General features: G+C 34.0%; 2 protein-coding genes across 2 annotated transcripts in view; one reads left to right on the forward strand and one right to left on the reverse strand.

Moving 5' to 3' along the window:
• Positions 1 to 12616, forward strand: part of LOC149951382 (uncharacterized) — a 435419-nt gene that overhangs the window by 385080 nt on the left and 37723 nt on the right. The window lies entirely within an intron of this gene.
• LOC149951396 (uncharacterized) lies at positions 3465 to 5389 on the reverse strand. Its single transcript, XM_090170016.1, has 3 exons — positions 5354 to 5389; positions 3637 to 4181; positions 3465 to 3561 (listed from the first exon to the last, which is right to left on the reverse strand). The coding sequence occupies exons 1-2, from the start codon at positions 5363 to 5365 to the stop codon at positions 3672 to 3674; spliced, it is 522 nt and encodes a 173-aa protein (XP_090026142.1). The 5' UTR covers positions 5366 to 5389; the 3' UTR covers positions 3465 to 3561; positions 3637 to 3671.

Below are 12616 nucleotides of genomic sequence, written 5' to 3' on the forward strand. Positions count from 1 at the left end.
AGCTTGAGTTGACGATCCGACATATACTTGGAGACTAGGCTGCGTACCAGGCCACGGGGGATGGGTAGAGCAGGTTCTGGCCCAGTTAACCCAGCTTTTGCAACCTTCTAGGCCAGGGCGTCAGCCTTTTCGTTCCCGTGATACCCTTTATGACCAGGTATCCAATAAAGTTTAACTTTATCGTGCGTCCCAAGATCAGAAATAAGATCTAAGAGCCAGTTTAGAAGTGATACTATACTGGTTAAGAGCTTCTTTTTCAGACAATAGTCGGCGCAGAAACAAATAACTTAAATAAAATCTAGAGAAAGAATATCCAGGAAAACGTCTAGAGAGGTACTTGGGGTTGTTCTCATAGATCCTGTAATGCCAACACAAGCTAACCTTTGTAAGGTGTGCAGTTCAGACTGCACGGATTTTAAAGTAACCCTTGGTCACCAGACCACAGCTGCGTAGGACAGAATGGATCTGATGATCATAATATACAGCCAGTATACCACTCTGGGACTAAGGGCCCAGGATTTTCAGACTATACTCCTAATTCTCCAAAATAAAATTTTGCCTTTCTTTATAATATAATCAAGATGTGGTTTCCATGGTAATTGCATTCAAGGATGACACCTCGGTACTTTCCACTAGGTTAGTTCCAAATAAGGAAATGCCATTGAACGATCCCTGGATTCTTTTACGACTATAAATGGGACCAGTCCGACCAGGACCGTCTTGCTAGGATTAACGGTGAGGTCGACCTCTTTCCACCAGCACTCGACTGATGCCAGAGCCTACCTCATTACATCCTTTACTGTTGTTGGGAATTTCACAGTGACAATGATGGTAATATCATCGGCGTAACTGAAAAACTGGGGGTTAACTTCCTTAGTTGTTCAAGGGTCTATTTCTCTTCTAATCGCTTTTCTACTTGTAATAATTTGAAAGTTTTTATCGGCATTGCGAACCTTGGATCATTCACCTGCACTTTCAAGTTTGAACGCATCTTTAAATGCAGCATTTTCACGCCTCACATCTTCATCATTGTTTGCAGCTTCCGATACTGCAACGTTAACAACATTTGTTTCTGTGGACGGTTCAGTACATTGAATTGTCACATGTTCCAATTCTTTTGCGGCTGGAACTTGGTTGGAAGTGATGTCTCGTAAAACATTCGGGTTTCAAAAATTCCAAGAAAACTTAGAAGGGATTGCATTCTTCTTCAGGTATCGATTACCTTTAGGTGTCTGAGCTTCAAAGTCAGTCTCTTCAAAATTATTGGAGCATACGCGTATACTTTTTAAATCGTTATATAACTAGTCTCTTCTGCGAATGGCTTTGAGCCATAGAATTCTTATTTCTTTCTTTCTCGGAACTTCAAAATAAAATCAAAATTAAAATAGGTTAGAACGCCTGAAGAGGTTAGTTTCAAATCTTACCTTATCTCCAAGATCTCTCTGTTTACAATCCAGTACACACAGAGTTGGTCAAAACTCGGAGTGAATTTTGGCGAGTGAAATAACCCCACACTTTTCTCACTCCACTCCCTTATAAAAAACTCTACTTGTAAGAGTGGAGTTTTCACTTTTTCGTCACTCACGCGAAAAGAGTGAAGCTAGTCAAGGTCAGCTTTTTCACTCTTATCAAATTTTCAAGGCTATTAAAAGAAGGCGGGAAATTTGAATTTATACTTAATTTAATGACTTTACTGCAGAGCGTGGTGCCATCTATAAGCGGCCAAGAAGGCTAAAATATACTTTTGGGACCGAATTCAAATTTCCCGCCAAGAATACGAGTGAAATTGGTGACCTTGACAAATCTCACTCTTTGGCGGTAAACGAAAAGCGAGAGTGAGAAAGAGGGAAGATTTTTAATTATTTCCACTCGCACTCTTGAGTGAGAGTGAAACTCTAAATATCACAAGCGATTTTGCCCATGTCTGTGTAACACAGCAAAAACTACCCATAGAAAGCCAAGGCTTGAGTTAAAATTTACGATCTGTTGTCTATTTAGTTAATTTAAACCAAAATTTGTCGATGACTTTAGAAGAGCACGTTTCTACCCCACTTACAATACAAAAATAAAAATAAAAAGAGTAATATCTCTAAAGAAATTATTATATAAAACCGTAAAAAACAAAAAGATTGCGGAGATTTCAAAAAACACCAACGAACTGAATAATTTTCTCCAAAAGGAGAGGAATTTAATTTCGCCACCGATGGCTCCATCTCGGGATTGTAAATTGCGTTAAAATCAATCCGAATTTTATTTTCCCCTGTAAAGGTGGCAACCAGAGTAAACCTACCTATAACATAAGCTCCAGCAATTATAAACAACATTTTTACATGGGATATATAACTTAGGTTAAGGTCCGCTAAATAAGTGTAAGTTAGTTGTCTAACTATAATACTTTACAAGTAGGATAGCAGGGAGAGCCAACTCTGCCTTTGGATTGTGTATAGTGAGTTTTGGATCACGAACCTGCTGCCCTCTGGTTACCCCGCTGAAAACAAATATTGTTTTGGGGGGGAGGAGCCAATTTAGCAGATAAAAAGATAATAGTTTTCAGCCTGTTAGCCAGGGGCCACTAGTATCAGAAAGGCTACCAGTCACTTTCCAAAAAATCCACTGAGTTGGCTCTCTTTGAGATCTTCATCAGTTCATCTTAATTTTATCTTAATAGATGGCACCACGCCCTCCAGTAATGTCGCTTTTTTCTAAGAATCGGTTAGATTCATGGCCATCTCTAATAACAAGGGCCTTTTCATAATACAGGTGGCAATGATATAGAGCCACCACTTGCTTTAATTATTTTTAAAACCATAAAATAAGGTTAGTCTGTAAATTAAATGAGGTACTGAAAAATATATTTGGTGAAACAATTAAAAATTTTCGGAAATAATTTAGCAAATAGTTTTAAAGTAAGCTATAGAGAACGTTCCCAAAATCAGTTAATGTATATGTAATATAATATATTTATAAATATATGTAACCTCTATATTGCAAACTAACGTGATATGTTACCCTAATTGTAATAATATCATTAATGTAAATAATAATGAAAGTCATATAGCTCTTAATAAATAATTGTTGAAATCAATTTGTAATTTAATTTTAATTTAAAGAAACATCTAAAAACGATCATATTCGATTCAACGTTTAAACTATCGTTAAATATTGAGAAGGCATGTTTTAAATCGACCTCGTGTGTCCCACTCCAAAGCCTCCTGAAAGTTTTTTCGAAATAAAATATTCCATAACTCCGTGAAAATTTACAAATTTAATTTAAAAATGTAAATAGATGACGTGTCAGGGCCGCCATTTTAATTTTAAAAGACGAGAAGATTTGGCATTCGTGTTTGACCTAACCCTGAAGACACCCGTCCTCAATTAGCTTTCTCAGTAAGCTTAGTGACTACTTAAGACAACCAAATAAAAAGACGTTTGTATATTTTAAAATCATAAAATAATTTAGTTTTTATTGTTGCTATTTTCTATGCCAGAAGTTATTAACAATAGAGACGGTTCCGAATGTAATTGAGCTAGAGACGAGCTTCCCTTCTAGAAACCCCGAATCTGCGGAGCGTAAAGAAAATACTTTGTGAGATAACGGGCCACTAGCGCCATCTATTTGAAAAAAGCGTAACTTACGTTTCTATTGGGACGCCGTTACGGACATGCTTGATTTACCAGACAGTGGTAGCGAGGGCTGGGGAGGCGATGCTCTTGACTCCGATTGGAGCAGCAAGACCGGCGTTAAGAAGAGTTGGGGCACCAATAATACCAGCTGGAGCGCCAATAATACCGGCGGAGCGGAGACCCAATGGGGCGATTCCGGCGTTCAAGAGTGGAGATCCGATGATTCCAGCGGAGCGGAGACCCAAGGGAGCGATTCCGGCGTTCAAGAGTGGAGATCCGATGATTCCGGCGGATCGGAGACCCAATGGGGTGATTCCGGCGTTCAAGAGTGGAGATCCGATGATTCCGGCGGAGCGGAGACCCAATGGGGCGATTCCGGCGTTCAAGAGTGGAGATCCGATGATTCCAGCGGAGCGGAGACCCAATGGAGCGATTCCGGTGGAGAGGAGAGCTGGGCCACCGATGATTCCGGTTGGGATACCAGCGGAGAGGAGGGTTGGGGTGGCGATAGCGCCAGCGCTAGCGTAAGCCACAAGGGCGAGGGAAAGGATGGCAACCTGAAATAGACAGATTTTAAAGAATTAATTTAACTTGAATTTAATCTTGCATGAAACCAGCAACCTAGCCAGCTAGCCAAGTAATATAAAACTATGACGTTTCACAAACGTTAAAATCTCCAAATAAAAATTCTAAAAAATTAATTTGATTTCAATTTCGTCTTGCATAAAACCAGCAACCTAGCCAGCTAGCCAAGTAATATAAAACTATGACGTTTCACAAACGTTAAAATCTCCAAATAAAAATTCTAAAAAATTAATTTGATTTCAATTTCGTCTTGCATAAAACCAGCAACCTAGCCAGCTAGCCAAGTATTATAAAACTATGACGTTTCGAAAACGTTAAAATTTCCAAATAAAAATTCGAAAAAATTAATTTGATTTCAATTTCGTCTTGCATAAAACCAGCAACCTAGCCAGCTAGCCAAGTAATATAAAACTATGACGTTTCACAAACGTTAAAATCTCCAAATAAAAATTCTAAAAAATTAATTTTATTTCAATTTCGTCTTGCATAAAACCAGCAACCTAGCCAACTAGCCAAGTAATATAAAACTATGACGTTTCGCAAACGTTAAAATCTCCAAATAAAAATTCTAAAAAATTAATTTGATTTCAAAACCAGCAACTTAGACTGCTATCTAAATAGTTTCAAACTATAACTCTCAATAAAAGTTCTAAAGATTAATTTTAACTTCAACAAGCCGAGAAGTATTATCAAACTATAACTTTCCGCAAACGCTAAAAACTCCATAGAAAAACTAATTTCGGCAATTTAGGTTCTAAATGAAAAATTAATCAAAGGTTTTAGTTCGAACGTTTTTTGGTAGATGGCGGTACATTCTAGAACAATTATTTGGAAAATTCCAACTTCTATTGTATTCTTATTCATCGCAACTTATTTGTGCTGAGATAACAGCGCCCATTTAAGAATCCATCTTAAACATATTAGTTTCTAAACCTTTTAAAATATTTATAAAGTATTTCAACCGTACAAGACCAAATATTTTATCTGCTACAGATATTCCAAAGTCAGTTAATAAAATACCCATTCAATAATCTATTTAGGCTATTTTCTCAAAATGCCGACCGAAATTACACCTTATTCCCGACAAAATAGAATCTACAGATGTCACTGTCAGCGAATATATCCACAATGAAGTGATACTCACAAATCCGTTCATGATGAAAGTTGGGTTATGGATAGCTTCAGTGGGAAATCTGAATCTGATTTTTTGGAGGCTTCGTCGTCGGCTTTTATACTCGAACACCGCAAAAAAAAACCATCTTGACCTCTAAAAAGGGAGACCAAAGTGGGCTCACTACCGCAATTAGCGGTGTGTCGCCGTTGTCTCCACCCTAGCCTCCGAAATAGGTTTTTTTCTCCGTTCCCTACTCTTCCAAAGAAGCTATCTTTCCCTGCATGTTCGCTCTGTCATCCGTCTGTTTTTGGTCCAATGAGATCGTCATAGTCGGAAATCGAACACGTGAAAAAGCTACCCGTTCGCCCCTCCCAAACGAATAAAAAATTTCCCCATCAGGGGGGGGACTCAAATTTAATATTCTTTTTGAGTTACCGGTTCCCCACAACTAGATTTGCGTAGCTTTTTTGCAGATGAAACTTTTAGCAAGTATTGCGTGATTTATTTAAATTTTTGGTAGCTGTGATTGGCTATTTGCTTTAGGATCTGTTGGTGGGAATGTGGCTGGCATTGGATTTTTTAACATAGTTTTATCATTTTTGATTTGTTTTTAGGAACTTTTGAAGTATGAATTGTGATAGTTGTTAAAATCCTACTTATTATAAATGTTATGTTATGGATATTCTGTGCAGTTATGAGCATTTTACGTATTTGAAACTGCCACACTAAAAAGTGTAATTTTTTTGTTTATACGCTTTCAGTTCAAATGGTCAAAATATTTAAAAATGGGTTTCAATTTATTGAAATATTTGTATCAGAAAATGTTTTTGTACGTATTTGGTTATTTGTAAACGTTTCATACCTGCTTTTTCAATTAAATATTTGAAAATTTTATTATTTTGATACCGTTAAATATATCTAACAAAAGTTGTATTTTTTATTCATTTAAAATATTTGTATTTACAAAATAATTTATTTAAGGGGGAAGACTACTTGGCCATTGTCTAATTTCGCGCTATTTCAAGCTGAACTCTTTTAATTTTGTATTTTAACTTATAAAATTAATATTTAAGTGTAGAACAGCCTCTTGTTTAGTGCGTAAAATAATTTTGACAATTTAAAATTTAAAATTAATTAAGTTATTACGTTTTAATTCGGACCCCGGAGTTAAACAAGTTGGACAAGCGCCTAAACTACCCTTTAGTTAGAACCTTATAACTCGTTAACTATTAATATTATAATTATCAAAATTATTGTAAGCACTAGAGGAAGGTTCAGCCTAATAAGAAAAATATATTTCAATTATCTAGTTGTTAAAACAGAAACATTTAGCTTGAATGAAAAAGAGGCTTTTACTGTATTCTTCCCCATTAACAACCAAAATTCATGATTCGGAAGAAAGTTTCAACAAATATTATCCGAGCAGGAAGATAGAAACTTTCCATTTCACTTTTATTAATTTAACTTCTGATTAATTTTTTTTTATTTTTTTATTCAAAAGTAGATACCGTTAACGTAAACGAAAAAGATTTTCGTTCAAATTGTTCTGATTAAAACATTTATTTGCCTTAATTTTTAGTATTTTTTTTCTATAAGATACTTAAGGATATACAAACCCGATTAAAATTTTCTTACCTATGATAAGTTGTCGTCTTAAAACCAAAATCACGTAACATTTGGTTGGGTATTTTAAAAAAAGTAAAATGTTTAAAATGAAGGCACTTGCTTCATAAACAGTTGTATCTTTACGAAAATATGTGATAAAGGAATACGGTTTTTGTCACTAATGTCAGAATTACTATAATTTAAATAACTCGTCACGTGGTTTAAAATTCGTTTGCTGGGAACTTACGTAAACAACATTTCTCTCAGTAATCACCCGCTTTGATGATAACTCTCTCAAAGTTTATCTCTTACTCAATGTATTTTCATTCGGATCAAAGAGTATTTCGTGACAACTCGATCCATTAACATGTTTTTGTTTGTTGGAGACGATATTTTCAAGAGTTAACACCAAAATAGGAATACAAATAAGAATTAAAGACGCAATCAATAAATCAAATATACCTATGAAAATTTAAATACATTTTGTTATCTAATACGTTTTTAACGTATGGAGAAAAAGCCTAATTTAAATAATGAAAATTTTCTTTAAAATTAAAAAATGACAACTCTCCTTCAACGAGATTGCATAAATTTTGTAATTTTTAACTCTTTTTTAATCACTTTTCGAATATTGCGCATTTAAGATAAATTCTTGATTCAATAAAAAAATATTTGTATAAATGAAAAATGGCAATTTGGTTTTATTTTTTTTATCGACGACCTACTTTGCATTATCAAGGGATTTTTCAAAAACAGTTGATGCGATTAGTCTTTTTAAAATTAACTAGATAATAAATTTACAACATTTTCTTTAACTTAATTTCGTTTCTTTTGTCGATTAAAATTAAAATTGTTTTTTTTAAAACATTCAAAATTAAATTTTGCTTATTATTTTAATATGAAATCAAAAACCAATTAAAAATTTAAAAACAATTATATTTTCTCAATTAAATAATAAATTATTCTAAATTTAATATTCAAAATTTACTTAACTATACTGACAAGCGTGATAATATTAAAGACTAAAAAGGATTTTTACTAACACAAATTTAAAACTAAATTTAAAAAGATTTGCACTAATGTATTTTTTGAACCATAATAGTTTGGGGCTAGTTTTATGCCGTAATAAATGTCGCAATCGCATTTCTGTAGTTCTTTGAACTGGCCATTACCCCGTTTAATTACCGAAAAATTAAATCTATATTTATAAAGTTTCGCTTTCTAAAGCATTTTGAAATTTAATTGATACTCATTGCCACCTTTACAGCTCAAGGCGTCCAAAATTAGGCTTCTTTTGGGTTGCTATAGGTTCCGTCAAATTCGGACATAGATATTAATTTTCACAAAAATCTCCGTTCTAGATTCCAAACCACGCGTATCTTAATTGATGTTGATTATCTAGGGCTCACTGTTTCAGATTAACACCGTAATGGAAATTTGTAGCCGTTCCCTCCAGGCTCAACTTCCCAATCTCTCCATCTGTTCAGAAGACCAGATTTTAAAACCGCCTTTTCCGGAGATTCGTACGAGGAGTTGTACTAGGTATGGCTTGAGCAACTTGTTTGGGGTCTGGAAGGTAGTTTATAGGAGTCTTAAGCGACTTGTTCTTTGTTCTTGTTGTTAAGGATAATTTTATGTTACTTGGGAGATTTTCGAAGGTGGTGACTAAGAGGTGTAACAGACATCAATTTTATGTCTGTGTAGACTATAGTAATTTTTCTAATGTTTTTTTCCTGTCGTTAGTTCCTCTATTTAATTTGATTCTGTCGAGGTTGTTTAAAATAACCAGATTGAAGTTGAATCTCTCTCTTTAATTATTCCGCTATTTAAATATTCGGTTTTTGTCTAGTTTTGTTTTCGTTAAAGTACAGGCCTATAATTAAAGTATATTAATTTATAATTTTTACCGCCGTATTTTATTAGTTTATTGTTAATATAAATGTATTTTAAATTTTTATTTATATTAAACGCAAGCACAACAATTTCTGATTTTTAGCTTTAATTAACGATATTGGCTCAAGCCTTTATTTAATATTGACTTTTCACCCCTTTTTGATTTTAAGATTTGCTCCGTTATTTCACTGAAAAGTAATTTAATCCCTTCCCAATTTTTTACTTGAAACCTAATTTCCATAAATTATTGGTTATCTTATATCATTTTATTATTTACTCTCTGGTGTAATTTTATCGTTTCCTTCTTACATGTATATAGTTATAGTATTTGTTCTCTTCTTTATTTCATTATTTACTCCCATATTACATTTCATTATTTGCTCCCTTCTTTCATTTAATTTTTTGCTCCGTAAGTTTCAATTTATTATTTGCTCTCTTATTTCATTACATTATTTGCTCCCTTATTTCATTTCATTATTTGCTCCCTTATTTTAATTTATTTTTGGCTCTCTGGTGTAACTTTATCGTTTCCTTCTTACATGTATATAGTTTTGTATTTGTTCTCTTGTTTCATTTTATAATTTGCTACCTTATTTCATTTCAATATTTGCTCCCTTATTTCATTTTATAATTTTCTCTCTGGTGTAATTTTACCATTTTCTTCTTATAGAACTTTAGTTTTTGTTCTCTAGTTTCATTATATAATTTGCTCCCTAATTATTTCAATTTATTATTTTTCTCCTTATATTATTTTACAATTGACTCGTTTATTTGTGTAATTACAATATATAACTTGCTCCCTTATTTCAATTTATTATTTGTTAGCTAATTTGATTTTTATAGTTTTACCATTATTAAACTTTTACATGTTCAATCTTATTTCGTTTTAAAATGTAGTCCCTCATTTCATTTTATCATTTTATATTTATAATATAATTAATATTTATTATTATAATTAATATATAATTAATATGTTATACGGCTAATGCAAACCTCAAAGTTATTTTCTCTGAAATAATATAAAAAAGTTAAATAATTGTAGAGCTAATTTAAAGGTTTGACCTTGTAACAGAAATTAAATTCCAAACGCGTCGTCACACTTTAAAATATCACGTAAAAAATGGGAAAAAATTGAGAAAATTACAGATATCTAAATATATATTTAAGTAATTAAATAGAAAAGAAAAAAGAACAATAGGAGACGTATTGGATACGCCCCCTATTTGTCACCAGAGGCCGTTGAGCGCCAAAGGCAAAATAGAAGCGCCTACGTAAAAACGACCTTGTGGTTTGGGATTGTAATCGTTCGTCTGCGACATGAGACATTGAAGGCGGTAAAAAGAGATCCGTCAACGTCTTATTATTTTTTGTTCCGTATCTCGACTTTTCAATTTCATATCTTCGGCTTTCCGAGGTCTCGTTCTTGTTCAGATATTGAATCAGAAAAACCCACATCTTACGCCGTATTAAAAATATCACCTTTGAAACGAACGCACCAAATTCGTTGAAGCATGATTTCCTGATTATTGCGATTGGTTTTCAAGGTGTGTTTTCCCCTCGATTGCGTTTTTGTTAATTACTCGCTTGTAAATGCTATTTGACACTATGAAGAATCGAAGGTTTTTTCCTTTTATTGTTTGATTGAAATCGAAATTTCACAGTGCTGGAACAAAAAATGGCGTCCGCACTTTTGTTAATTTCATTTCCCCATTGATGGCAAGAAAATGGCGTCCGCACTTTTGTTAATTTCATTTCCCCATTGATGGCAAGAAAATGGCGTCCGCACTTTTGTTAATTTCATTTCCCCATTGATGGCAAGAAAATGGCGTCCGCACTTTTGTTAATTTCATTTCCCCATTGATGGCAAGAAAATGGCGTCCGCACTTTTGTTAATTTCATTTCCCCATTGATGGCAAGAAAATGGCATCCGCACTTTTGTTAATTTCATTTCCCCATTGATGGCAAGAAAATGGCGTCCGCACTTTTGTTAATTTCATTTCCCCATTGATTCCAAGAAAATGGCGTCCGCACTTTTGTTAATTTCATTTCCCCATTAATGGCATGAAAATGGCGTCCGCACTTTTGTTAATTTCATTTCCCCATTAATGGCATGAAAATGGCGTCCGCACTTTTGTTAATTTCATTTCCCCATTGATGGCAAGAAAATGGCATCCGCACTTTTGTTAATTTCATTTCCCCATTGATGGCAAGAAAATGGCGTCCGCACTTTTGTTAATTTCATTTCCCCATTGATTCCAAGAAAATGGCGTCCGCACTTTTGTTAATTTCATTTCCCCATTAATGGCATGAAAATGGCGTCCGCACTTTTGTTAATTTCATTTCCCCATTGATGGCAAGAAAATGACGTCCGCACTTTTGTTAATTTCATTTCCCCATTGATGGCAAGAAAATGGCGTCCGCACTTTTGTTAATTTCATTTCCCCATTGATTCCAAGAAAATGGCGTCCGCACTTTTGTTAATTTCATTTCCCCATTGATTCCAAGAAAATGGCGTCCGCACTTTTGTTAATTTCATTTCCCCATTAATGGCATGAAAATGGCGTCCGCACTTTTGTTAATTTCATTTCCCCATTGATGGCAAGAAAATGACGTCCGCACTTTTGTTAATTTCATTTCCCCATTGATGGCAAGAAAATGGCGTCCGCACTTTTGTTAATTTCATTTCCCCATTAATGGCATGAAAATGGCGTCCGCACTTTTGTTAATTTCATTTCCCCATTGATGGCAAGAAAATGACGTCCGCACTTTTGTTAATTTCATTTCCCCATTGATGGCAAGAAAATGGCGTCCGCACTTTTGTTAATTTCATTTCCCCATTGATGGCAAGAAAATGGCGTCCGCACTTTTGTTAAATTCATTTCCCCATTGATGGCAAGAAAATGGCGTCTGCACTTTTGTTAATTTCATTTCCCCATTGATGGCAAGAAAATGGCGTCCACACTTTGGTTAATTTCATTTCCCCATTGATAGCAAGAAAATGGGGCCGGCACTTTTGTTAATTTAATTTCCCCATTGATGGCAAGAAAATGGCGTCTGCACTTTTGTTAATTTCATTTCCCCATTGATGGCAAGAAAATGGCGTCTGCAATTTAACTATCGCGCTTAGCTTTGACGTCACTCATTTATTTCTCATGTTCTAAGTTGCTAACAAGAAAATGGTGCCTGTACTATAATTATTGCGCTAAGCTCATTATGCTAAGAACAAAATGGAGTCTGTGCTTTGATTATGGCGTTTACTATGACGTCACTAATTTTATTTGTCATTTACTAACAACAAAATGGAGTCTGTATTTAATTTTTGTGGTCAATTGTGGTGGTTACTCATACTATTTCTACAAAACTGACTTAGCAATAAAATGGCGTCAACCAACAAACCCTCAAAAGAACCTTTCCTAAAAAACGTAATGAGTCCTTTTACTTGTAAGAAGTTCTTGGTGAACTTCAAAATTTTAAGAAAAATTTCAAAAGCTCTGAGGGCCATTATTAAATGTCAGTCAATTATAATTAATTTTGTTTTGAATTTAATTTTGGTGGTAAAATGTTTTCATTTTCTTCTTGATTTTCAACTCATTTTAGGGTCGAAACAAGTTATTGTTGTTTTGAGGAAGGTATAAAGCTATTTTCGTTGCATTTCCAATTGATTTAGTTAGGACATAATGTAGTTTCCTTATTGTAGATATATTTCGTATATCAGTAAGGTAACGTTATATATTAAAGAAAATGTTCGGTAGAAAATATTATGTTTCTTAACTAATACCTTATTAAATAAGTAAA

Source organism: Leiobunum rupestre, chromosome 3 (assembly GCF_980474605.1).
Source record: "Leiobunum rupestre chromosome 3, qqLeiRupe1.1.hap1, whole genome shotgun sequence".
Classification (NCBI taxonomy): domain Eukaryota; kingdom Metazoa; phylum Arthropoda; class Arachnida; order Opiliones; family Sclerosomatidae; genus Leiobunum; species Leiobunum rupestre.